The 27851-nt window shown below is 38.1% G+C and overlaps 1 protein-coding gene across 1 annotated transcript; it reads left to right on the top strand.

Moving 5' to 3' along the window:
• Positions 1–289: 289 nt before the first annotated feature.
• On the top strand, positions 290–25925 carry SCG5 (secretogranin V). The gene is made up of 6 exons (XM_057420135.1): positions 290–374; positions 1010–1242; positions 12963–13112; positions 16059–16171; positions 21664–21717; positions 25233–25925. The coding sequence occupies exons 2-6, from the start codon at positions 1029–1031 to the stop codon at positions 25326–25328; spliced, it is 627 nt and encodes a 208-aa protein (XP_057276118.1). The 5' UTR covers positions 290–374; positions 1010–1028; the 3' UTR covers positions 25329–25925.
• Positions 25926–27851: the final 1926 nt, after the last annotated feature.

The raw sequence follows: 27851 nt of genomic DNA, 5'->3' as shown, positions 1-27851 counted from the left end.
TGCGGCACAGGCGGATAGGGCGCGATGGGCGAGGTGGGGTGTGCTGTCCTGTGCTGTGCTGTGCCGTGCTCTGGTGGAGCCGTGCACTGGCGTATTGGGAGTATTTCCAGCCTTGGCTCTTTCAGCCATTTTTGTTTCGAAGACGTTTTCAGGTGCGTTACGTGGGGTGGCGGGAGCAGTGGAGCATCTTTAAACGTCTGGCGTGCAGATATCGGGCAGCTGTGTGTTTTTTAAGGAAGGCAAGGGGGACCGCAAGGATTTTTGTTTATTCAGGAGATTGGAAGTGATGCATTTCAATTATTCTCTGATGCGAGGGGAAACGGAGTTTTAAGAAACAAGCGTTCTGGTTAAAATTCAGCTTCTCAAAGAGCATAGTAAGTGGTGCTTGATATATATATATATATATGTTTGGGGTTTTTTTCTTTGCCCAAATAAACTGTACTGCGCAGCCGTTTAGTGAAAGGACAAAAATGAAAGCTATTTGCTGCAGGCGGGGAAGATGATGCATATGAAGCAGACAGCCCCTTGTCTTAAGGTACCAATAAAATATAATCCAGATTGTTCAGCAGTTTCGAGTGATTAATTTTTCAGAGCTTGGAAAACACAGTTCCAGGATGAAGAGTTTTTTGCTTTTAGCTCAGAACTTTATAAAACAGAATAAACGGGAGGGGACATGTGTGGTTAAATAGAACAGTGGACCCATTTTGTTTGCCGTGACTGTAAATGAATGCTGTGGGCAAGCACAGATCAGAAAATCTGTTTCTGCGGTTTGCTACTGTATTTTTTTTTTTTTTTTTTTTAGAAGAGAAGAACCCATCCACCCTGCTAGCCCTGCTCCTCCTCTGGTTTTCCCCTGGCTAGATTTTCAGCTGCCCCTAGAAGCTGTGGTAGTAGACTATGCGGTAGTATACATTTGTGTATGGTAGTAAGAGCAGAGGTTATTTCCAGCATGCGTACTGGACTTTTTTCCCCACTATCATTTATAATCAAATTCCTTTCTTTTTCACAGGATAAAAGTGGCTGCCAGAATGACACCTGCCTTGCTTTGTAACATGGTATTTCTGCTGGCATTTGGATTGGCTTCAGCTTTTAGCCACAGCCCTAGGACTCCTGACAGGGTTTCTGAAGCAGATATCCAGAGGCTCCTCCATGGTGTTATGGAGCAATTGGGCATTGCCAGACCCCGGGTAGAATATCCAGCACACCAGGCTATGAATCTGGTTGGTCCGCAGAGCATTGAAGGTAGGTAATTTCTGCTTTGAGTTATGACTAATTTAATAATATTTTTTTAGCAATAATTGCTGGTTTGCATATAGATGCAAAATATCCTGAGCTTAAAACCATGGACTTTTCCACCATTTTGTTGTGTGATCTTTATTTTAAAATCATCATCCATCTTTTACCTTCCATAATGTAATGATTTCGGCAGAAGAAATGGTGTATTTTTTTAATGTACAGGCTTTGTAGAGAAATTCTGCTGTTTTAGAAGCATTTGCTCTCTAGTACCTCAAAACAGTGGGTTTACTAAACTTCTGCAGCAATGTGTATACTGGCTAATAATTCGGTGTGCAAGTCCTTAAAAAAATATACAAGATAATAGAAGGGAAAACTAAGGGGGAAGGGAAGAAAGAAGTTTAACAATATTTGGAATATGTCAAGGCAAAATAGAGTTTTCATCCCAAATACCATCATGGCAAAGTGATAAATCACTAGCTACTCTTCTGAGGTGCTGCCTTCATTGGAAATTTTTACCTGAAACTAGTGGAAAGTAAAATTGGGTGTGAAATTCCTGTTATGAGCAATTCTAAGCTGCTAGGAGGGTTGACTTCCAGCCATTTATTGGACTCTAGGTTGCAGTGACCAAAGCAGACAGTTTAAAACCTGGTTCATCCCTTGCCAGCATCTTCATAATCAACCCATTGACTGTTCTGGAGTACATCTGTTTCTGATTTTGACCAGTTATTTAATCTCAGCATTAAAAAACCTTTATCAATCAGAGTTTAATAATTTTAGTGTGTTCCTACAGATAACTGGTTTAGTTAACAGAATGTTTTTCATCAGAAATTGCCCCATCAGAGTTGACCTGGTAGTGTTGATAGTTGCAGGTAACAACAGCTTCAGCCAAGCCAGGACTCCAGAAGTACCACTGATTTTGAAAAGGCCAAGATTTCACCTGTATATGTACACTTGCAAACAAGGTGCTGCTGGGAAAAATTAATTCTTCTGGCTTTGGAATTTGGAGACATAATATAGACAAGTTTATACTAGCAGCCTGGTTATAATAAAATGTTTGCAAATCTAAGTGATTGTTATAATAAACTTTTCCAGCTGAGTAAGATCTTAATTCCATATATCAAAAAATACTGTTGCTGTTAGTTCATAAGCATATTTCTTAATTTGCCCATTTTCCATCTCAGCTATTTATGTCTTTTCTGATGTTAATCATATTTTGACTTTAAAATGCTAAAAGCCACATGATGGATAACTTGCAAAGAATGATACATGGTTATTCTGCCCCAGTCCCACAGAAAAATAAAAATATGCTTAGGGCTGCCTTGGCTGTAGTAAGTGAAGTCACAAACTTGCTCTGTACCAAAGACAGCTGAAAGATAAACACTTTTCATGTGTTCTGTTTCCTAAGTGACCAGATTTCTTATTGATAGATAGAAAAAGTATGGCTTGTTAATTGAAAGAAGTTGCTGCATTTTCTTGTGTTGAAATCCAGAAATACATGTTTGTTTGTTTGTTTTTATTTTTCCTTCCCTTTGCATTTGTCAATTTACCTGTTACCTCAGGTCAAGCTGCTGAAATAGGAGTAGAGTCTAGAAAATGCCTGATAAAGAGTTTAATCCACCAAGAAATTCCAATGTAGTTCAAGCTGTGTGTAACCCACGGGGAGGTTGGAAGTCCAGAGGAGTGTGAGTGGTGTGGCTTTCCCCTCTCTTGGTGGCAACGAGAGCTGCCTGGTGAGGACAGAGCCTGTAGGGAAGTGCAGCAGCAGCCTGAGCTCCTCTCCCTTGCCAGGGCTCTGTTAGCTGTCTGGAAGCAGTTCACGGGATAAATATGTCACAAAAATGGGAGTTTGCTGGCTGATTCCCTGCACTTGGGTGTCACAGCCAGCAGATAGTGCATGGCATGTAAGCACGCAGAAGCCAAACAGATCCTTCGTGATGAGTGTCAAGTGAGGATGTTTTTAACACCCGAGGTGGTATCTTAGAGGCAGCTGGTTTTTGCTGTCCAGTTAATAGATTTTCTTTCTTCACATCCTGATTCCTAAAATAAACCCATGTTAACTACTTTAATTTCTCTGATATTAACTCTCCTTGTTAATTTGTCTTTTCAGAAAACTATTGTAGCGTAACTTAGCGCTACTTACAAAAAGAGCGGAAAAAATAGAAAAGCAAATGAATTTTTGTTGAGTAGCTGTGTTTCTGTAGTTACTCTTTAGTCGTTTACTCACTAAAATACTGTACAAGCACCACTGGGCTACATTCAGATTTTCTATAAACACGAAGGAGACTGTATCTGTGTCAATAGAGAACAAAGGAATAGCATAAGGAAATAGCTTCAACATTTCAAAAATATACAAGTTATTTTTTCTGCCTGTCAGGGGGTTTATTGAGTTAGAGAGCACATGTTTTTTTGTTTTCTTCCCTTGCATGCTTGTAAGTGTATTTCAATATTTGAAGGGTTTTCTTGGGGGGAGGGGCGAAGGAATATATGTGTAATGCGGCTTTCAGGACTATTAAGCCAAGCTTGGGAGAACAGTGAAACCTCACTTAAACGCATGGGGGCACCTTTAGCTCAGCTTGGGCAGTTCATAGCAATTCACTTGTTAATGGGAAATGTGGTCTTATTTTCTTCTTGCAAATATGATCTCCTTACATTTTCATTGTCTTCTGTACAATTCAGTACAACGGAAAACCTCTTGGGTGGCTTGTTTGTTTTGTTTTTATTTCTTAAAAATACTTCAAACAAGATGATGGTTGATGAAAGTGCTGGCATGACAGCCCAGAGCTGCAAAAGAGCTGTAATGCTGTCAGCCTCAGTGACAACATTAAATGATGTGTCTTAAATCCTAATTGTTTGTAGGAATGAGAAAATAATTATGCCTCTTTGGGATGCTTTTGACTTTCCTTCAGACCCTGCTTATAGCTGCTGAGAAAAGGCTAAGGTTTATTTGATTATTTTGAAAGGAAATACATACCCGATTATTGATTTAGAAGAAGTTAGTTACTGTTTGCCTGGTTGAGACTGTTAAAGTCAAAAGAGGCTGAAACATTATGCTAATATTTCTTCTAACAACTGGTAGTTAATGACTTGTCAGCGCAGACTGTACAAATAGCGCTTTGCATGAAAGTTTTACTCCCTGTAAAATTATGCAATTACTCATGTGTGTTAATGTCTATTTTGTTTCCATTTTCCTAATAAGAAAACTGAGTGCCGGGTTACTTTGCTGTCTGGCCTGTAACATACTTACAGAACTGCTACTTGTTTCCTGCAAGAACAGTAAAATCTTATTAGAAAGTTGCCAAAACTTTGCTTATGAATGTACCCAGTGAAAGTGGTACAGAAATTATGTTTGCACTCCATTGCTTTTGGGCTAGAGTGTGCTGTGCTTATGCCTGAATATATTTGGACTTCACTGGGTGACTAGAAGTAATAAGCATTGACACATGGGAGTATAATGTTTGGGGTCGGCAAGCATGGCAATGTGATGGCTGCATCCTCTTTGCTCTAGTTTACATCTGCTGTGCCAGCATCTAGGGTAGCAGTGATGGAGTCCCTGGGCTGGCAACTTGCCATAGGGCTGGGCAGACCTTCTGCTGCTTCAGGGCCACTTTGTCATGTCAATTTAGTGCAGAGAGACCACACGATCATTTGGGGTTTGGATTACTGCACCTGTTTTATAGAGAAAGTCGTCTTGTACTTAGGATGTAAATTAACATGCACATTGGGACTGCTTTTGCTGAAGCACGTGTGATCTCAGTCTAATGCTGCATTACAGGCCTGACATTTAACAAACAAAATCATACCACAATATCACTCTACTAGTCTCTGCTTTCAGTTGTGGGGGGTGTGTTTGTTTGGTTGGTTGGTTTTTGGGTTTGGTTTTTTTTTTTTTTGCAAATTACTGAAATAGCCCAGAAAATATTATTTCAAAATTTAATAGAACATCTCAAATTTGTAACATAAAATGAGAATGGTAACGCCTCACTTTTCATCCATTAATACGGTAGACATCTGGATTTGTATGGGCCTGACTAAGAATTCCTATTGTTTTCTTTGTATTTTATTCCCCAAACTGTAATGCCAAATGTAACCAGAATTTGAGTATCAGGCAGTGGTACATGTCATAAGAGAGGTGACTTCAAATGATAACCCCTGAATTTAAAAATTGGTGACACTGCCAAACAACTGTGGTGGTTTACAGTGAGTTTTCTTTATCGAAGTGGTATGGCACAGCTCTGTGAAGAAAATATGAAATGATTATACCTGTAACTCCAAACCCAGGAAAATAATGACTCAGTATGCCTTTGTTTGTTCTTTAACAAGGAGAAGCGATTGAAAATTTGGCCCGTAATGCTTCCATTTGAATGTATAAAGCATGACAAGCAGTGAATAATAAGAAAGCAAAATGGGTGTTTGTATTGCTATGTGGAGGTGGTATCATGTTACCTCGAGGTGTTTGACAGCTTTCCCTCTTGAGGAGCAAGGGCAAGATCCAGTGGAGGCAGTGGTCCTTACCGCTGTGATCTCTGCCACTTCTCAGTTTCAGGAACTGCCTTCCTCAATGCCCTGGTGCTTCAGGAAGTGCGTAGACACTGCTCTTGTCTCCTTGGTGTGTCTGGGGAGAGGCAGGGAAATTTCTCCAAACTAATGTGCTTGTCAGAGAAGTCAGTCAATGGCACGTGCAAGAAGAAAAGTGCATTAAACCCTCTTTCTGTCCAGATCTGTTATTTGCATGTGGTTCTGACTTGGGGGACTTATCTTTAAGGATGCCATCAAAGGTGAAAGCCATTTGAGATGGAACCCTTTCAGGGAAGAAAGGTGGCCGATCTGTAGGGATTTAGAATTAAGTAGGTTATCTTACTTAAAGGTAGCTAACCAATTAGAATGGGATTTGTAGCATTTTTGATTTATTTTTTACATGTTACTAGAGGGAAATAATTCAGTAACAGAGGTAAGAAACCTGAGGAGAGGAGGGAATATGATAGCTTCTGTATTGTCTCATGGTTTCTAGTACTTCTGTTTTCTAGTGTTAGCAGATGCTATGTAGAAATTTAAAATGAAACTGTAAAATTTTATCTAGCAATGGAATATGGTCCATAAGAATTTAAAAATCTGCCACTGAATATTGGGCAAATTATGATGAGCTCTTGATTTTTTTCCCTGCTTGTCTTTCATATGTATAAAATAATCCTTAGTTAGGATTTGTACCTTTTTCTAACTGTTCTCAAACTTACGTACATTTCCCCTGCTTCCATCTGAATTTTAAATACAGTAAGAGAAGCTTTGAAAATTTATTTGGTTCTATGAAAAGATATTTTGGAAGTCTAGACAAAGAAGAGATTCTTGCTTTTCTTGATTGTGGTGTTGTGTGCAGGAGATAGGATCTCTGGCATGCTCCCAAGGTTTCCAGAGCTATTCTCTCTGTGCTTCCTGTCGTGCGTGCTTTCAGCAGTGTCCTCACAGCTGCTGCAAGGATGAATGAGAAGAGGAATGTTCTCAGCCACTGAACAGAAGGGAGGAAGAAGCTGGTTTCTCCCCTTGGGATGCTGTAGTACCGCAGGTTAGCTGGCCCAAGTACCTCTTGCACCACCTAAGAGTAGCATTGGTCTTACCTGGCGGAGCTCTTCATCTCACCATTCTCTTGCGTCTTCATCATGTGGCAACGTTTTTGTTCAAGTGCAAAAGAAACCACATCTTGACTCTGCTTTTGGGGTTGTGAGGTTATACCAACTCACCAAAGCAGAGACTTGGGAGCTTTGTAGCCCAACACTCGGATTGTTCATAGTGAGGCTGCCTGGGGTAGTCCATCCTGGTGGCAGCTGTCAGACAGGCATGCAAAGCTTTTAAACACTTCTGTTGAAGAGCCAGCTGGGACTTTGAGCCATCTGCATGGGAAATAGAGCTGAATGAATATGAGTGGGGAAATGACCAGGAAAACTGTGAAGTTCAGTGGAGTGGTAGATAGAAGACATGATCCAATTCCTTACAATTCTGGTGCCCCCGTGCTTCATGTTATAGGTGCAAAAGGAGCATTTTTCTTTAACTGTGAGTTTGCTGACATTGACAGAGCATCTGGACTCCTCAAGTAGCCGGTGTCAATAACAGTGAATAAAGTCCTCCGGTCTTTCATTGGCACACTTACATTTATGGGACTGAAATAGTGTCCCATCCCATGTGGGATAAAGTAGGTCACCTGCTTCCTTTTGTTGCCTGGTTCCATACAGCCATGCACTGCACACGTGGTCATTAGAAAGCTAATGTTATGGCAGCTACCATAACACACCATGTGTGTGCTTGACTCGCTTCCCCTTGACTCTGCTGATGCATGGCAGCTGGAAGTTAGCATGGTAGAGGGGGCCTATTGCTGCGTGCTGCCCGTTGCACTGTGTCTGTAAAAAGTAAGCTTATCCATGCAGTGAAGTGCAAAACCTTTCTGCTCAGACTGAAGGGCAAACTAATATAGTCCCTGAGAGGACTGCTCAACCAAGGAAGGCTGAAGAGATTGGTTTTGCTGTGTCAGGAAAACAGTGAGCCGCTGGATCTTTTTTTGTGTGTGCAATTTGAATAATGAATAATAATGGTATATAAGCTAATGTTATAAATTTGTTGTGAGAGAGGCATAGGCATTACTTTGTGATTTCACAAAAAAGCATTTAATATCTTACGTATTTGTACTGTTTGTAATTAAAATATGGGATAGAATGGAATTACTCACTGAAAACAAGGTCAGTAATTGTATGATGTGTGTGCTTAAGGCTTTAGAAAACAAAACACATTGAAAAGAATTTGTCCTTCTGCAGAGAAAAAAGAAAATTAATCTTTATAGTTTAAGAAACTGTGTCATTAAGAAGACAAGCTGACTCTGGAATCTGGGATGCTTGAGTACGTATAGCTGTAGTTTTCTTGGGTTTCCTGAGGCATGATCTTGAAAGGTTAAGGAAGTTGGCTAGGTTTGCATTTTTCCATACTTGGTTCTCCTGTGCTCTTTCTCCTTTCCTACTGTCTTATTTAGCAGCTTTTGTGGAATAGAGAAAAGTGATAATTAATGATTTTTTCAGTGCCTCTTATTTCTTAATCTTAATCCATCTCAGCAACCAGGATAGGACTCCAGGATGAAGCTAGCTGAAGACGCATGGGAGAAATCACATTTGGACTGTAAAGCTTTTAGTGATATAAGGTAAATCATAGAATCATAGAACAGTTGGAAACAACCTTCAGATCATCTCGTTCCAACCCCCCTGCCATGGGCAGGGACGCCTCACACTAGAGCATGTTGCCCAAGGCTCCTTCCAGCCTGACCTTGAACACTGCCAGGGATGGAGTGTTTACCACTTCTTTGGGCAACTCATTCCAGTGCCTCACCACCCTCACAGTAAAGAACTTTTTCCTTGTATTGTCCAATGAAATGCAAATGTGTTTTTTGCAGTGATAAGAACTAAGAGTCTGGGTTAACAAAAGGTTTTGCAAAGCAGCAAAGATGGTATTGCTTCTCTGATTAATATCTATTTACTCCCTCAAGAATCTTACACAAATAGGATAAGGTATACCAGGCTTCCCTTGCAGCTCGTATTTGCTTAGAGTTTGTACAGCTCAAGATCATAAGAAGTGCAGATCTTACTTGGGGGGAGTGTTCCTCTGTGCGTCTGAAAAGGGCTTAGACACCTTAAGAATCCACTTCATTATGTTTAAGAGCAAAAATATGAAAACTAGGGCATCTAGCATGACTTTGTATAAAAGAGCTTTAATTTGAGATCTGGGATTTATTTACTCACAACATATGCACATACTCCATTCTACTTTGTATCTCCTAGCCATCATTGGCCAAACCACCTCTTTTCTGAATTTCTCCTATCTACACCATGATGTGGGAAACAGTTCCAATCAGACTGAAAGGCAGATTTGTCTTATTATTTGTCTTTACATGTTCTGCAATAATTTCACACTCTGAAAATCTATTTTCACTGACTTTCTTAAAATTACTCTTCTTGTGGGGCAGCATTACCTGTTTGTATTTGATGTGGAGGATTGCTTCTGAGAGCAGATTTGTGTCAGTTGTTCTTTATGCTACCAGTAGATGGGTAGCAGCAACTAGAATTTCCGTGGACTAACAGCATTTCCATTGGATGTGTTTGATCAGGGGAATGTTCAATACTGGCAGGGAACTAGTTGCTCTATCTCCCCCCCCCCCCCCCTTTCTCCAAAACCATTTGCCATATTGTCCTCCCACCCATAGAAACAGTCTTGATTCTACAAGGAAATGAGCTAAAATATGAGCACTTTAAATTTTTAGTCATTCCAGGTATCTCTAATTGAGGTGATAACAGCAATTAGTTAGATGATTTTCTAGAATTATAGGAAAGGGGAGGGGTGCATTGTTCCATTTTTGTTTTCCACTCTGCAGCAGTTCAAGACCAGTGCCTGAAGATGGTTAAATGTACTTGGTGCATATATTTTAAATGAAATCCAAATCTTACTTATGACAGTACTGATTTCAGTCCAAACGGCTTAAACTTCTAGTTTATCCTGTAGAGATGTAAAATCACTACATTCTCACACAGAAGTCCCACACGTGAAAGGGAGCTGATTGGTTTGGAGGATTTTTTGCCAAAATGTGGCACACAAAAGCCAGTTCATAGAAGAAGTAAGGAGAGATGGGGAAAAAATAGATTTATCTATTCATCCTTTCTCAGTACAGGCATGTTCTCTATACTGTTCTGTATTTTTGCCAGTCCAGTTTCAAATACTTTAACAATGGTGTCTCTCATGCTTCCCTTGGATAGCAAATTACAAGAAGTTCCTTAGTCATCTTTTTCTTTCAGTCTCTGACAGGATGTTCAAGAGAACCACTTTGTGCCGTATTTGTAGCTGACTATATGTTTGTATCACAGTATTTTGACCTGGTAGCTGCAGCGTATTTAATCCTAGTATGTTTCTTCAAATCAGTAACATTACCATACCAAAACTAATATGGCTTGTGAATTACTGTACACAATATCCCTATCTGGTATATTCATAGCATTTTTTTTCTATTATTGCAGTCTTTACTGAGTGCACTATTTATCAGATTTTATAAGGAATGGGCTTTCCAAATGCCATCACTTGAGTATAATGCTATTACTTGAGTCATTTTACTAAAGTGTGCTAAATTATGGCACCAGAGCAGGTGCTATTGTCTATACTCTTGGAAAGAAAGGAAAAACCCTTAAATGATCCTGGACATTTATACCTAAAGGAAACAATCCTTTATATTAAAATAAAAAGATTGTTTTGTACTCAGTCAAGGGAATTCTTGGCAGTCAGTTTAAACTTAGATGTATATATAGCACACTGGAGCCTGCTAAGTACCTCTGTTTTCTTTATGGATGGAGCTTTGGTGCCAAGAGGTCTGCACCACATACAAGCATAGATATGCTTCTATCTGATGGATTGTCCTATAGTGAACCACATTGTATACAGGATGTTCAAACACGTATTGATTATGTGGTTCTGTAGTTTACAGCACAATCATAACCTGATGCTTTTAAGTACGTATATGCAATCAATCTTCATGTGAAGGGGCTCAGTACAAAGGAAATATTTTATGGTACACATTAGATGTTAGATTAAATGACATTAGATTAAATGTATGTTATACATTTTTTAGCCTCATCCCCATAGTGTTATTGTGAATCTACGCAGTTCTTACAAGCACCATCTTTGTGTTGACTATGGACTGTAAATACACAGTAAAGTTCATAGTGTGTATAACACTATTGTGGTTTTAGTACCAGGTCTCATGATCAGCTACAAGGGAAAAACTGCATGTGACAGAGATGCAAATTTTTTTATAGGGCTACTTTTATGCTTGTTACATATCTATGAAAATTTCCTTCAACATTGCATTACAGAATAAGAAATGTGTACTTGAGAGGGACAATTAGCATGCTGATTAGATTTTAGTCCGTTGTGCAAATAAAATTGAAACATATGTTTATAGACTATCTTGCTTCTGGTACTTTGATGTCAGCTTCCAACTGATTATTTACAAAATTTAGATGATTTCATTCACCTGCTACTTCTAAACATAGAAATGAATACAGAATTTCTCAAAACTGCCTTATGTTAGCAATTTTGAAAGGGATTATGTTATCTTACAGTGCCTAGCTGTATAAAAGATGCTTTAGACTGGTAGTATTTATTGTAAGTTGGAACAGGAGTACTTGAATGCTTCTTCTGGAGCAGCTTTCATGTTCAGAATCTTTATTCCAATCTTCTGGACCTATGAAAATTATAGAAATGTAAATAAGACTATTTGGTGATAATATGGTGATCATCCTATTTACCCAAACAGTTGTGTCTGTGTTCACTCTTAAACTCCCATTTTTCAATCATTCAAATTCCTTTTCCTCTCATTCATTTTTTGTGGAATTTATATGTTGACTGTATGTTGTTATCCCTCATTATATAAGGTTTTTCAAAAATGTTGCTGTCACACAGCCATTTCAGAACTCAATAACTATATTAGCTATTTCTGCAACGTGTGTGGTGGCTGTCTTATGGCAGAGGAAAAGAGCATGCTTGAAATGAAGTTTTTATTTGACTGGAATTCAAAAGAATACTGTACAATAGTATTTGCAAAACTCCGCAAGCAGCTGGGTTTTAGCCTGTCGATGCATTTGGCCAGTAATTCGTGCAGAAAAGATCTGCAGCAGATAAATATTTGTAGAGAGACATATAAAGAGAATGGCCTGAGTTTGGTTCCCAAACCTTTAGTGGAAGACCCTGCTTATCAAAGGCAAGGCGCCCAAGCTGAGATGTGTGGAAGAAGGCTGTTGCACACCACCTCCATGTGTGTTTGCCCAAGAACAGGAAGCCCATCACCCATTGTGTCCTCCACCACCGAGTTATAAAACCTGCACATAGTTTTATAATAACACATATAGTGATATGTAATGTTATTACATGCCTGCTGTTGTCGGAATCCTGCAGTGATGGTGCTTCATGCAAGTATATGCAGGCAAATACAAAAGCCTGCATCTAGGCCTGATCTGTTAAGTAAAAGTATGAAATTCACTGCATGTGATGTTTCATACCATAATGACCACTGTGTAAGTATACCTGCACAAGAATTCTAATCAGCAATATGGACTCTTACTCACTTTTCACCATTACTGCAGGAAACTGAAATTGGTGTTTAAGAAATAATTTGATTTAGAAATAATTTTTATAGTTTATACAAGCAAATTCGATATACCTTGGGTCCCCCACATGACTTCATTGATGTATTTCTAGGCTGTGCAAATGGCCATTATTTTTCTAGTGTTGTTAACTGTCTTTTTGCCATGGTGCTGTCTTGCCATATCTTCTTCAGTTATTAGTTGCTACAATGAACAGTAAAGGTATTGGTGACTGGAGATGACTGTGCTGTAAATCTGTTAAGTTCTGTTACCATCTCATGTTTCTTTTTCTTTGCATTTTCTTACCTGTAACATAAATAGTTATGGAAGAAACATAACCCTAAGATTAATGATAACTGGCTGATTTTGTTTCCTAGTTTCATTTTTCATTACCGAAGTTATCCAATTTAGTTCACAGATTTATGTTTCTAAAAGAGATGTTTGAAATCTGAACTTGGATCTGTCTCTATAACAATTGTACATGTATTTTAAAGTTTGGATTACTTGGAGCTATGAAAGCACTTACACTTTTAATCTTGTAAGAAGACTGTGTGTGTATGTCATCTTTGCTAGGTGGTGCACATGAGGGTCTCCAGCACTTGGGTCCTTATGGCAATATCCCAAACATTGTAGCTGAGCTGACAGGAGATAATGTACCGAAGGATTTCAGTGAAGACCAAGGATATCCTGACCCTCCAAATCCCTGCCCTACTGGAAAAACAGGTAATTCTGCTGTGGCCTTCTCACTGTACCTCTTTCAGTCTTTTGGCACTGTACTAAGTAGTACAACAGTTGATCAGCAGTGGGTGTTTTCTTCCGTTCTCAAGGAGCAGAACTGTTGATCAATCCAGGTGTTTTAGATAAGCTTTTTTTTTTTTTGTTAATATGTTCACCTTCTGTATTGCTGTATGAGTGCTAGAGAAGGGCAGGTGGAAGAAATCATCTTGGAGTAGAAGATAGTGAGATTTACTATAGTGTTTTGTTCCTGAGGGAGTTCATTTTTAGGCTGGCCCCTGAAAAAAGTTATCATTCTGTACAGATGAGATTTACCCTTATTTTAGAGACTTTCCTTGTGCCAAGAGGAATGAAACTGTCTGCCCTGATCTCCAATCCAGAGCATAAGTCAATATTTAAGATACTTTGGCTCCAATCTGTGTGGCTTTATAGCTCACTGAGGGTGCATCTGTGCCAAGAAACAGAACGACGTGGACATACTCCAGCGCACTGCACGTAGGGTCACTCTGGCAGAGGAGCAGTGCAGCCTTGGAGCGCGGAGCAGTATCGTACCGGAGATAACCAGTGCATCCCTCAGCTTGCACCTGTGCATACTCCAAGCCATGCTTGGGTGGCTTGTGTTGAAGGATGTCGAAAGCAGCACTGCATGTGCGTGATAAAGGCATACCCTAAGGGAATTGATCTTTTCCCTGTTATTTGAGCCAAGGAATGACTTCCAGTTCTGAAAGTAGTAGTAAAATACCCATTGGCTGCCTTGGGAGCTTGAACTGGGAATGAGCACTCTATTTTTCTCATTTTTTTTTCATTCGTGAGCTAAGAGATCCTTTAAAAATCTTTTCTGTTTAGTCTTCTTTTATGTTATTTGGATAATGCAAACCAGTTGTCTGTATTCTTATTTAAAAAAGTTCTAAGTAGCTTAGAATTGATAAAAAAAAGACATGAAAAGTTTTGCAAACAGTGTTTTTATATTTCATTCAAAAATATGACAAGATTTTGAATAGTCCTCCCTTGCTGTTTTCTATTACAGCCCATTCGGTGATGATGCCTGCATCTCTTCTGAAATATCTAATCTTCCGTTTTGTTCAATATAGCTGTTGCCTGACAGGTGGCAAATGATGGGTTTAAGTTTTCTCACACACATAACATACAGAGACTTTCTAAGTAAGTTCTGTGCTTGCCCATTAGACTTGTTAGTGATCAGATAAATAAATTTGAAACCTGACATCCAGAGAAACGTATTTGAAAATCCCTTCACTTTTTCTTTCTTAGGTGAAATAAAAGTTACTAGCTATTAGCTACGCTAATACAGTCAGATCTGAACACAAGGGGAATTCACAGGGAAGTGCTGCCTGCTAGGATAAATGGCTCTGTCGTAGGTACTCTGGGAGTGAAGATAGTATCTACTAGGATTAGAGTAAAATGTTTTTCAGAGCCTTAAATGGAAATTCAAGTGGTGACTGCATTATGCATACAAATTACCAGAGGCCTTCCTCAATCAGGTCTGTGGATTTGCTTAATGGAAAACAATTTTTCCAGTCACTGTCTACATACGCACATTCCACAGCAGGAATACGTAAGCCTGGAGCACTTGAGCTTGAAGACTTTTGAATTAGCAGTCACAGAAGACACACATGTCCAGCTGCCCTTTGTGTTTTCTACCAAAAAGACACAGATGCTCTGAGAAAGTCTACCACATTTCTGTTGTCACCTGCTTCTCTCTTGCAATGACCTTGTCCTTGCTGAGACTGAAATATTTTTTAAGTGCTTGTGACCAAGTTTAATGGTTTCTGAGTTGTTTAACCACTGTGGTTAGGTTTCCCCTGTTTCCTATTGGAAATTTTTTTCCTCCTGTTTTAAGGAGAAAGGAGAGAAAGCAGGATCTCTTGCACTTAGAATAACCTCCTCAGGTCATTAAATCAACTCATTTTTAAGTCAAGTCTACTGTTTCCCACATCTAAGGGAAAAAAGATAATCCATCTGCAGATCTTTTTACATGATGATCACACAAGTACAGAAAAGAAAGTTCACAGGTGTCCCCTCCAGAGTGCCTGCGTTCTGGCAGATGTAGCTGTTTGGATGCCCAGCGTCATGCTCCATGGTAGGATCTCCTTGGGTATGTCTGAGAAGAACTAGGACTGCAAGCTCCCCATGTTGACAAAGCAGAGGGAGGTCCACAAGAAGACTGTATCCGAAAAGCTACTCTGGCCTCAAGTCACTGAATCTTTGTTTAATCCAAAGATGACTTTTTTTTGGTTAAAAATTTTTGAAAGGGCATTGGCCTTGAAGTGACACTGTCTGCAAAACCATCCACTGTGATTAAAGGAGGTTTCTGGACCCATCAGATACTTACAAATCTGCAGAAGAGTCTTCAGCATAAAACTTCTGCCACATTGCATTTTTATGAGCTTTTATGATGCATAAATGATTTTCAGCCATTTTGAACAAAGTAGCAAACCAGAAATGGAATTCATGAAGAGCTGCTCAGTGAAGGAAATTCTGTTTTGCTCACAGCATTGTTTTACCATGAGCTTCAAAAGTATTGCCTAAACAATTTCTAAAGCTTCCTTTAGGCATTTAAAAATGAAAAGAGGATCCAATCCTTTCTGAATCAGAATAACATGCAGTTCTATGTAAAATCAAGTTCAATCACTAATTTAAAAGGAATTTTTGTTTTAAATTTAAAAAAGAGTGGGAGAGCTGGGAAAATAAATTTGTTCAGTTTCGAAGTCTCATGAAGTTGTGGTTTTGGTTTTCTTTTTGTTGTTTTTTTTTTAATTAAATATATCCTGACAAACTCCTTTTTAAAAAAAAAATAATCGGATGTTTTCTAGTCATCCAGGTTTTTGGTTTGTTTTTTATTTTGATTGCATAGTTGCATTAAAGAAGTTTGTTGATTAATGTGGTACATAAGTGCTTTCTAACATACTTTTGCAGTTGATGATGGATGTCTAGAAAACACCCCAGACACAGCAGAGTTCAGCAGAGAATACCAATTACACCAACACCTTTTTGATCCAGAGCATGACTATCCCAACATGGCCAAGTGGGTAAGTACATGCTGCGTGATTATTTTTGTGGCATGTGAAACTGCGTATTGTCTGCTGCATGGGATACTATGAAACCACAAGGAGAATATTGTGCTTACTGCTGGAAAAATGAAGGGAAACTTCTTAAAAAGATGGACTTGGCCTTAAAAATATAGGAATAATGACTGATTGATTGGTGAAAAGCCCATAAAAAATAGAAAGTAGAAATCCGTCTCTCATTACCTGTCCCAAAGCACAACAACTGTGTATGAGCTTGATAAATGCAGCAAACCACATTTCAAACTGCAGTAAACACGTAATTGAAATTAGTCCAGATTTTAGTGCAAGGCTTCAAAACGTAGCAGGTCCCTAATTTGAAAGATTATCCAGGTTCAGTGACTGTTCACTGTTCAGCTACTTAGATATTAAAAAATAAATAAAGAAATGGAGTGTAACAGCGCATGAACACCTTAAAAAATCTTGGTTCAAACAAATTGGTCTGAGGAAGCTCTCTGGCTTAAGGATTTTGGAGGACTGATGCTGCTTCTTCCTCTATTCGGGTTGTGCACTGACATTAAAAACATGTCATCTTGCACATTGCATATAATAAAGACAGCAAGCTGCACTAAGGTCAAAAATCTTGCTCTGAGCATACAAGGACCTTAATAACTGCAGCTAGACTATTTCTGAAGGGTAAAGGCTCCAAAGTGAGGTCTGATGCTTAATCTTAGATTACGTCAGTCAAACGTCCAATCCCAAATCCATCTTCAGGCACCAAGAAAACAGTAGCAATGATCATAATTTATGCTTCTACAACAAATCACAAAATCTCATTTTATATTGTTATAACACTTTAACAACTGAAGATTGCCATAAACCAGTGCTCTTTAAGCATATATCGATAAATGGACATGCTTGGCAGCCTCTACTCCTGCTTTAACTGTGAGACAATGATTCATCGTTCATAATCAAAGCAGCAAAGATTTATAGTCTTAATTACTTATGTGAGTGCTAAATTTCTAGAGAGAATCATGCCAAATATCCAAATTTTGGAAACTCTTGTTGCATTCTAAGTAATTACCATCAAAGGTTTTTATTTTAAAAACACCAGATGGTGCATTTTCTTATTTATGCCAGACAATGCTGTTATTTTTCTTATTATTCGTAAGTAATTTACTTTCATAATACCATTTTGAAGACTATAAAAGCACCTCTGTAAATCTTTGGCCTATAGCAATATTTCAGAATCAAGCATACATACGGCATTGTCATCAGCAATGTATACGCTTAAGAAATTGTAGATGATCATTAGTGAATACTGGCCTTTTTCATTTCTCCATCCATCACTACTAATTCAGGGGAAAAAACTCATGCATAGATTAAAACAGACTGTTAGGTACTAAACAGTAATCATATCTAGCTGCAGCATAGCCAGCTCCAGATCTCTTTAATTAGAGATGAAACAGCTGGTAATGTGCATGAGCAAATGTTCTGCTGAGATCCAGGAGAATTGCCCCAATTGCCTCCTCATTGTATATTATTACACATTAAAAAGATAAATGCAACCATATCTGGTTTTATGGCTGGTTTTGTTATTTTTATCTCTCTAGAAAAATAAGAGCAGAAAAGCACTCTAAAAATTAGCTGTTTGAGGCTTTATAAATGAGAGATAAAGTAGATCAGATCTTTTAGATCACTTACTGTCATCTGGGTTAGGTTGTAAATGACCAACAGAGCCAACTTGCGGGCTGCTCAGCATGTGACTGTGTGCATCCTCATCCTCCCACTGCCCCCAGCCACCAGAATCCCCTCTGTCCACTAGCAGCCCATTCCTGCTTCTCCTGTGACAGAGCCTAGGATCAAACGCCCCAGGGACTGTAACGGCTGTGTATTTACAGACTGCATTTCCACGAACTCCTGCGTGCTGTGAATGCACTAGGCTGTCACCACTGTCTGAGGCCCTTGGAGCCAGAGTGTCTCCTGGACCCGTGTGAGCTGGCATCTCCTCACAGCTCTTGGGGGAGCTTCTCCCCTGCCTTTTCCTGCCACAGAGTGGTTGAGGCAGCGTTACAGCTCCCTCTGACTTGTCCTTTCAAGGAGCCAGCATGCATTCCTTAGCGTAACCGCAGTAAAACCCAGATTACATTAGCAGGTCAGGGAAAAAAAACAAATAACAACAACTAAAAGACCTGCTCGTTCATGAATAATGGCAAAGAAACAGGTTGGTTGATTTGTTTTGGTGACAGACTCTCATGCTTGCAAAGCTGTGGGACCTCTGCAGTACCCTGTGAATAGTAGACACATAAGGGTAAAACAAGTCTAGAAGCTGTCTCATACAGGAAAGTGTATGATTCCATGTAGATGTGAAATATTACATGTAGATAATACTAATACATAGGATGATACAATATATGAATCATAACAAATGTATACTGGGTTAGGAGAGGGAAGAAAGAGGAAGAATTTTCATGTCTTTGGGACAACTTTCCAAATATCAATATGCTGCCTTGTGGGAAGTCCTGGAAACAAGTTATTTATATGGCGAGATAATTAGTTTATACTCTTCTCTAGCCCAAAGACTCTTTTTATTTTCTTTTTTCTCCTCATACATGGAAAACCTAGAGGGGATAGTGGGACTAGTAAGATAAGGAACTTTTGGAATTTTATACCCTATTGTGTAACTATAGTTTTTAAGATTTATGTTGTTTGTTGGTTGGTTTGGGGTTTTCTTACCTTCAGTTCAGACTTTTCCTTGCAGGAGACAAGTACTTTCCATTTGAGTCTGCCTTTTCCGTGTCTTACAATTTGACTCTTTAGATAGTCTGAAAAAGTGCTGTTGGCATCCAGAAAGACTTGCAAAAAGATAGCATACAATATACAAATTACAGTACAAATCTAAACCCCACTTATATATAAATTATTTATTGAAACCCAAAGTGTTAACTACTACTACATGTAGGGGTTAAAAAGAGGAGGGCAATTCAACTGTGGTTTCTGACACCAGTATCAGTACAAATGGAAAATTAAAAGCAACTGTGTTTTTCAGTAACACCTCTTTTTACTGAAGCAATGGCTAACACTTAATTTTAAGGGTACAAATAATGACAGTTTTGCTTATCAGCTACATGGAGGCATACAAGACACTGCAAAGAAAGGCAAATGGGAAACAGGGATAAAAATATTTGACAAAGTTGAAATTCTTGTTAAAGAAGTTATCATCTCTGTCTTCCTAATTTTAATGGAAACATGAAACTAGTTACTCAGATTTAATTTTAGTCCAACTTCAGTTACAGTGAGTAACACTAATTCTTCTTTACCAAATATCTGGATGTCAAGGGTGATTATTAGGAAAGGTCTTCAATTTCAGACAGTCCAGCTTGTTTCATTCAGTGTAATATGCTTGGTGTAATAAAAATTGTCATGCTTGATATACCGAATAAGACTAAATTGCCAGAAAAAAAGCCCTTCTGAAAGGATGCAAGCTTGCTAATGCAGTTTTCTTTTTCAGTTTTGCTTAATAATTGTGCAGGTCCAGATTAAAGAGCTGCCAATTATCAGTGATTTAAAGCTTCAGCGAAGTCTGAAAGATCTAAGGGTAACTCTCCCGACATTAGTTGGTTAGTTGTAAGCATTTTAATTTCTGGGGTTTTCCCACCCAAATACCAACCTGTAGTAGCCTAATCCAGGAGGGTGCAAAGGAAGCTCCAGAGTGAGGGGAAGGCAGCAATTCATATGCAGCACATCTCCATATGAGGTGTATCTTTAACTGGAGAAATTCTGCCTTCAGTCCTACCAACTCCTAAGTGATGGATGAGAATGGTGAGCACTTCAGGGGCAAATTTTGGTGCCTGATGAGCGTGGGCCCTTACGCAGTGGAACATATTTTCAGGAGTGCTGTTACCGCACAAGAATACTCTTAGCTCATGCTCCATAACCTCATTTGCTTTGCACTCCGCATAGCGCTTAAGTAGTAGTTACAGTCTTCAAGCATTCCCAAAGAGACTAAACAAAATACAATCTTTCTGAGCAGGAACAGTTCAATTGTAAGGAATTTTCCTGAGTGACAGAAATCTTAGCTGCAGTAGTCAAGAAATTCTTTCTGTTTCAGAAATGCTGTTCCTCTGTGAAAAGTATAAGGTCAAATAGTTTACAGAGAGAGGCTTCAGCAGTGCTTTGTTTCATAAATAGAATAATTTACGCATCTGAAGGTTTAAAATGTTAAATTGGAGTTTTCCCGAAGTCAGTTTGCATAAATGACTAGTCAGGAATGTCTCCCTTGGCCAACTTCATCTCTGTTCCTTTTTGGAACAACTCAGACAAAATAACTGAGGTCGGGCAAGAGATAGGCTTTGTGAATTTGGGGTTTAATGAACATGAGAAGTACAAAATAGACAATTTTGGCAGATTTCATTGTAACACTTGAAAATGTTTGTTTTTTCTCATATCAGGGCTGCAGAGAGGATAGAAGTGTTTGGTGAATTTGTCTCGCGCTAGAATTACACTTTCTATTTATATAATCAATGTTAGGTCAGTTGTTTATAGCAGAATTAATGGCCTTGTTTATACAGTGTTCTGCTTTTATACATGTAATTCTTCTCTTCTTCCATTTTCAGGTTAGGGTTGAGTTTTGTTTTTCTTCATAATACACAATTGAAACAAAATGTGTTGAGCATGTGTGTTATTCCAGACTTTATTAGAATTCACTGCTTGTATGAAATACAACAATATGTGGATGCACTTATGTAAACTATGGTCAGAGGGGTTTTTTGTGTTGTATTTTTTTTCTTCTTCTTTTCTAATCATCATAACTTTCTCTTCTGCCAAGATGTTTTTGGCAGTTTTCAAAAGGTTTGCCATTAAAAAAGTTATAGACCAAATGGTTTTTAGAGACTTTATTGAGGGCACTACTTAAACAAAAGAAGAGCTGGCTCTGAACTCCTTTCAGCAGAGCTTTGCACTGGGAAGTGTTGATATCTGGAATGGAATAAGCTAAGACAACAAAACAGTAGGAATGACGCCAATTGCCATTTTAAAAGGAATTATAAAATCCCTTGTAAAGCAAATATTTTTGCTTCTGTTCTTGTGTCACCTCAAGTGTATAGAAAGATGCATCAGAGGTAGGATTCCTCCTTCCTATCCCTCCCACTCTTATTTTTCTTTTTTTCTTTCTGTCCCTTTTCTTTTTTTTTCTTTTTTTTTTTTCATACCGTATATCACATGATGGGGAGCATCCAGTTAATATTGTTATGTACTTGAAGCACTTACTGTCTGAACACAGATGATAATATAGTGCAACATAGTGGAAAATTACTGGCTTTTAAATTGTCAATAAGACTGTGACAGCTTCTGAAGAACTGCAGAATGTTACCAGGAATATCTAAATATTTATTTGTGGTTTATCGGTCCTATAAAATTACACACCCCTCTAAACTTGGTAATATTTAACAGCAAAAGTTATATATTTTTAAATAAAAGTGTAATAAATTTAATGGCTGCATTTCTTCTCCTTCCAGAGCAAGAACTTACTCTTTGAGAAGATTAATGGTGGTCCAAAAAGAAGAAAGAGGGTAACTATCAAAATGCTTTACAGCCCCTGTATCATTTAGAGAGCTAATAAGAATTAATATCATACTGTTGAAAAGTCAGTCTAATGCTTCTGCATTTTACCTTAGATAATGTGTAAAGTCAGGGAATCTCTGTGATAAACTACTACAGCAAGCTTCAGGACTGTCTGCGGAGTACAAGATGTATTTCTCTAAATAGCTCATTGCTTTCAGAAGATGCACTTCAATGCAGAGCATTAATTTAAAAAAAATTATATTAGCTGTGTTTTAAATCTATGCTATTTGCGTAAAACCATTTAAAATTATTTAAATGTCTTTAAAACATAATCTAAGTTTCCTACTAAAATATTGGTAAAATTAATTATCACTACCCATGCATGTGAATATGGTTTTGGGTGTAAATGACAGTGGGACTGGTTAATTAGCTGATGTAATTTGATTCACCTACGTACTTAGATTTACCTCAGATTAAACTCCTGCCTTTGTGCCCCACTTGCATGAAAGACAAAGATGAAGGCATTCTCATCTCTCAGCCCCTGAAAAAGGAAGGCAATCCATGTATCACATAAAAGCTCTGTGCAGTCCACCTCACTATCGCCTCTCTCTTTTTAGTAGTGTCAAGCTTCCTTTTATCAAAAATCACTCTCAAGCAGAGTCAAATCTTCAGCTTTGTCGCTGGTATATGTATGTATGTTTTTTACAAGAAGAGAAAGCCTAGCTGTCTGCCAGAAAGTAGCCTTTCAAAATATGACAGCACAGTTTATATTGTAAATGGAGTAAATTTGGTTTAAAATAACTGAAACATTTATTTATTTAACTCTCAAACCTAAAGTCTTTGCTAGAACGGGAGAAGATGAGTTCATTTCTTACCGATTCACATACCGCTGGCAGTGAACACCGTTCAGCTGTAAATTAATGATCTATCTTCAGCTTATTATCTGATTCCCACTTACGTTTGATTTTCAGTTTTGTTAGTAGAAAAGGAAAAAGTAGGCACCTGATTTTCACTCTGAAGTGAGTAGAATTTACTCTGGAAATAGTTATTTGGATTATTTATTAATAGCTAGAACAGCATGTTAGAGTAGGATTAGAGCAGCAGCAGATTTATTTTCTTAGCACAGGCATGTCAATAGTAAATTCATTATAATTTAAAGTATTTTATTGTTTTGAGAGTAGTACTGTAACAATTACTAATGCTTTAATGAACAATTCAGAGTTTCTGCTTTGTCAGCAGAAGGGTAACTGAGAGCTGTCACCATCAGAGTGTATTTTTCCAGAAACCAAGATCACTGGATTCCCCTCCTGCCTTCTGCAGTCCCTGCCACTCCTCCATGCCCTTCTGCACAGACAGAGAGGTTAGAGAGGTTAGCTTCCAGCAACAGACTGGTCTTTAGGGTCAGAATATCCATATTTCAGCTTAAAGAAAGTCCTGGCCAAATGTGTACGACATAACTGTGGTGTATCTATACAATGCTATAGATACAGAGTAGTCACAGAGGCACTATTGGTGTCTACAAAACTACGTATATTCTGTGTGCATATAAACACACATACTAACATACATACACACAAATGACCAGTATAAATAGCAAAGGTACGTATTTACTGTTTGCTACTGTCTGTTTTTTTGGCAGCATTTGCAGTGCCCAACAAGCAAGCCTATGGGGACCACTAGTTTAACTAGCAGTTCTCCCCTTTTTAAAATATCTATGCATGAGCATAGCCCTGTCCAGAATCTATTATCCCAGACATGACAGGAGTGCTTCTGTAATCACTGAGTCACATTGCCGTGGTCTCCGAGCTGAGTACGCAGGTGCTTGGGAATCATGTTACTTTGAATTCAGCACAGCTGTGTAGGATTAAACATTTTTTAGCGAAATCAGCCAAAAATTTTGCATTTTATTATGTTTTTTCTTTTGTCAGTTGAGAATTCAAATTTTTCTGTATTCTCATTCTCTTCAACTTTAGTTCAAAAAGTAGCAAGTATCATTCCATAAAAAAGACCAATTAATCTTCCTAAGAATCTTCAAATAATTCCTAGAAGTTTATGCAACAGACAAATTTCACTAAATTAACATGAAACAGAACTTCTTTAAACAAACACAAACAAATCATTTACATGTGTCTTATTTTTAACAATTTAAAGCATTAAATTAGTGTTTTGTTTTCAAAGATTTTTCCACATTCATTTTTGGTTCTTAATATTTTTATGTTTTTACTTGCAGCAAGCAAAGCACTCAAAAAACAACAGAAGCAAGCAGAAAGGCTGCTCTGTGCTATGATTAGGTATTAATGATAGCATTTACAAATCTGGAGAAACCCAAGGTCTTAAGCTTGAAGACAAGATAAACCCCAAATCTTTTCCAAAGTTTTGGCAAATACTTAGGATATTTGAAAATAAATATTTCATGCCTATTTTAAAAGTTGGAGATTTTTTCTTTTGTTTTCCATAGTTTTGAATTCCTACATTTTGGGGAAAGAAGCACAGAAATATCCTAAGTAATATTTGTGATACAGCCAGCCTGACAAGAATCAGGCAAATTTGCATTCCTCCAAAGTTTGTCCTTAAGCAAACAAATTTTATTGGCATCAAAACCCAGCACACTGGAATTTTTGTTTATATCTGTGAAAGTATATACTTGAATTTTATTTACACTGACACTGTAACAAGCCAGAAAGTGGGTGTAAATAATATTTAAGTTAATTCTGAAGCTCCACTAAACTGCTTGATACTTGCAATGACAGTAAATGCATTTTATTCCATTGCTACAGATAAAATTCAAGCATAGACATTCTACAGTATTATGATCTCCAAACAGTTTTGAGACAGGATCTGTTCATCTTCAGTTTCACGTTGTGCTGCTTGCATGGTGCAAAGTGAAGTTAAACCCTCTCCAGGGATATCCTTTCCAGCCTTCCCTTGTTCTGGCAGTGGTATGAGAGCTATTTTCCTTATGCCAAACCCTTGCTTGGCTCTGCTTCTGTGCCAGCACTTTTTTATCTTGGTATCAAGAGAGGAAGCAAGGAGGGGTTTCCTGGAGAAGAGATAGGCTAAAGAAGAGACTTTGGTCAGAAATGGTATCATGGTATCTAACTCGTCTCCCGGCATAAGATTCATCAGAGCCTAAAAAGCTAAAGCTTACTTGTACTCTTCAAGCAAGTTCCGTCCTGCCTCAGGAATTAGGGAATGAGATCTGTTGCTGCTGCTTCTCTGCTGAGCTGAGGAAAGTAGAAGTGGAGCAAAAAGACAGTGTTTAATTCAAACTGTCCTTTATTCTCAGTTGTTCTCCTTCACTTGTATGCTTTTTAGTGGATAGGATTAAATTCTTGCACACAAAAAATACTAGAAAACAAATCATTGATTGACTTTCAGATTTACTCCCTGGAAGTAATTTTTTTTGTTTTTCTTCGGTGTGCAAGTATTTGACAGATAAGAAATGTATAAATAGATCCATGAATCCTAGTTACCTTTTGTATGTTTCCCTGTTTCTAATAAGTATAATTTGAAACTTTTTCAGAGTGTGAACCCATATCTGCAAGGACAGCGACTGGATAATGTTGTAGCAAAGAAGTCTGTTCCACAGTTTTCAGATGAAGACAAGGGTCCTGAATAAGTACAATAAAAATGAATGATGAAAACTCATGCCATCCTCTGCTAGAACATAATATTGCTTATATATAATCATCTATTAAAATCCTTGTGAATGGCAGCGTGTTTATTATTTATGTAATTGTAGATGAAAAACAGCTGTATTTATAACAGTATGTTCTCCTAGATAACAAAAATATGGTTCTGCTTTTTGTTAATTTATGGTAAAAGGACATTTCTGTTGTTTTTATTTTAGTCATGGAGCAAACTTTAAAAATGTTAGTCATTTTAATAGCTAACGTGAGGTAAATGGTCTTAATGAGCAGCTTGTAAATAGGAAGATGTAAAAAAATGCCCAGTCTGACTCCAACATTTAATCTTAAATGCTACGATGTTTGACACATGAAAATTATAGTTTTATGTTTTGTTCACAAATATTGTTACTTAGCAAAGACAAAGTATTTATTTTACCCAGAGAATTTTGGCTTTTGGTCCATTTTAATAAACATTTAAGCAATCTACAAGGTTTGCAAAGTGACATTTTCCAAAATATTTCAGAGGCTCATTTGTCTCTGTTATTGCTGTGCAAATTTAAAAATTAAAGAACAGCTTTTTGACTCTACCCACTGGAATATTTTTCTGTTAGTTTTAATTGTTCCATGTCCACAACTTTCCTGAACACTTGCACATCTTTCTTCCTTATCAGTGGTACTGTTGTGCGGAAATTGATCTCCCCCCACAGTTCTTTGTCATAGTAACAGCAGCATTTGTGCACTATAGCGTTCTTAAATTCTGTGTCCCTGGGATATCATAAATGAAGATGGAGACACTTGTTGACACAACCTTATTAACACAGACATCTTCTGAACCAAAATCCAGGATATGAAGGTCATTACAGTTGATGCTCTTCTGAAAAAAATGCGATACTCTAATCACTGGTAGCTATCCCTGCTTGTGAAGTGGCTCTGGGAAGCTTAAATTGCATTTTTGCTCCTTGGAGGCTGAAGAATCTTTTATATTCCAGAAAACTGAGTTCTCCCTTTCTGAAAGATGAGAATATGAAATGACCTGAAATATGAATATGAAATATTTAAAGCCATGTGCATAGGGCACTGAACTTATGGAAAAGAGTATTCACTTACAGCTCTGAACTTCAGATCTACGGGAAAAAAATGTAGTTTCCTTCCCCGTCCTACAGACAGACACAGTAAAATGATGATGACTCCTTAGAAAAAAACAGATGAGAAACTAACAGAAACTCGACGTCCTAGCTACATAAGATTAAAGTTAACAGGGTGGCAGAAATACAACTCCGTATGGCATCTGCTTTTTCTATCCCAGCATTTAGTAATTTGTCATAGATTAGGTATGCAGAGAGTCGGTCCTCTCACGTCATTTATGGGTAGATTGCAAAACTCCGTAACATTCTAGGCTGAACTATCATGTCTTTCATCATATTTCCTCTTTAAAGAAGTTCTGGAAAAGAAAACTAAATAGTATGCAATGCAGTGGGGTTTATACTCACACATGACAGAAAATTGAGGAGTTTATGTCAGTCATAGAGCTCCTTCTGCTTCCAGTGCCTAGAATGGGATGGGAGTAATCCAGCTGTTCACACGAGAGAACTTGCACTTTCAGCTTCTTAAGCTTACTCTTTTTATTTGCACTCTTGCTTAGTCTTCACACAGGTATTGAGAGTTAAACAGAGTTGCAAAGGTTGTCTCCAAAGCCAGGAAAACCCCTATATATCATGGCATGAGTCTGAAATTAGAAGCCACTGATGCCCAGTGGCTCAGAATCCATAAAATGGTCATTCTTTCCACCTAGTCCCCCAGACAGTCCCTGGATGCTGCCACAAGGCTTCCAGTTGGGCAGAGATTTGACTTCCATTCCTAAGAAATGTGTTTCTTCAGACACTCAACTCTTACCAATACTTTTAAAGTAATCTGAGCTATATTCTGTCCTTATTAGCTCCAGTAAAATCAATTTTAATCACAAAAATGAAGCAATCATGAAGGCATTTTGTCTTTTGAACTCTCACCAAGGATCAGCACACAACAAAACGTGTGTACAGTGAGCAGTAGGCTTAAAAAGGGAGGGACAAAGAAATATTGCTTGCTTAGTAGTATTAGAAACCCCATGTCTGATTTCTAAAAGCACTTCAGGTCACTATACCCCCTGGATGGGGATGTGATAATCCAGCACAGCAAACTGACCTCAACAGGGATCCTGGTGGCTGCTGCGATCCTGGCAGGGCCTGAAGAGCTGCCCTTCTGTCCATGATAGCTCTGCACAGAGCAGGCAAAGGAAAAATTGCACAATTTAGAGATGGTTTTGTCTTTAAAACTCACACTGTACAACACAATGATGCATCTTACAGGAACTGCCTGCTGAAGAAATCAAAATGCGTAGTGGTGAGCAGCCATCTGCTGAGTCGATAAGGCAGCCTTGAGTGTTTCACCAGGAAAACTCAACAACACTACTGTGAAGTTTTAATAAAATACAGCTATTACACCATGATAATTAGATTAATTATTATCATTTCAGC

The sequence above is a fragment of the Pezoporus wallicus genome, unplaced genomic scaffold (genome assembly GCF_028554395.1).
Source record: "Pezoporus wallicus isolate ANWC-B61680 ecotype Strahan unplaced genomic scaffold, APGP_CSIRO_Pwel_v1 contig_5418, whole genome shotgun sequence".
NCBI classification, from domain to species: domain Eukaryota; kingdom Metazoa; phylum Chordata; class Aves; order Psittaciformes; family Psittacidae; genus Pezoporus; species Pezoporus wallicus.
The sequence above is the reverse complement of the archived record's forward strand: the minus strand, read 5'-3'. Positions and strand labels throughout refer to the sequence as shown.

Bases quoted from the DNA above. Each gene is read 5' to 3' on its own strand.
- SCG5 (XM_057420135.1), top strand. From the start codon at position 1,029: ATGACACCTGCCTTGCTTTGTAACATGGTATTTCTGCTGGCATTTGGA. The intron at 1,243-12,962 runs GTAGGTAATTTC...CATCTTTGCTAG, and splicing joins TGGTCCGCAGAGCATTGAAG to GTGGTGCACATGAGGGTCTC. The intron at 16,172-21,663 runs GTAAGTACATGC...TTCTCCTTCCAG, and splicing joins ATCCCAACATGGCCAAGTGG to AGCAAGAACTTACTCTTTGA.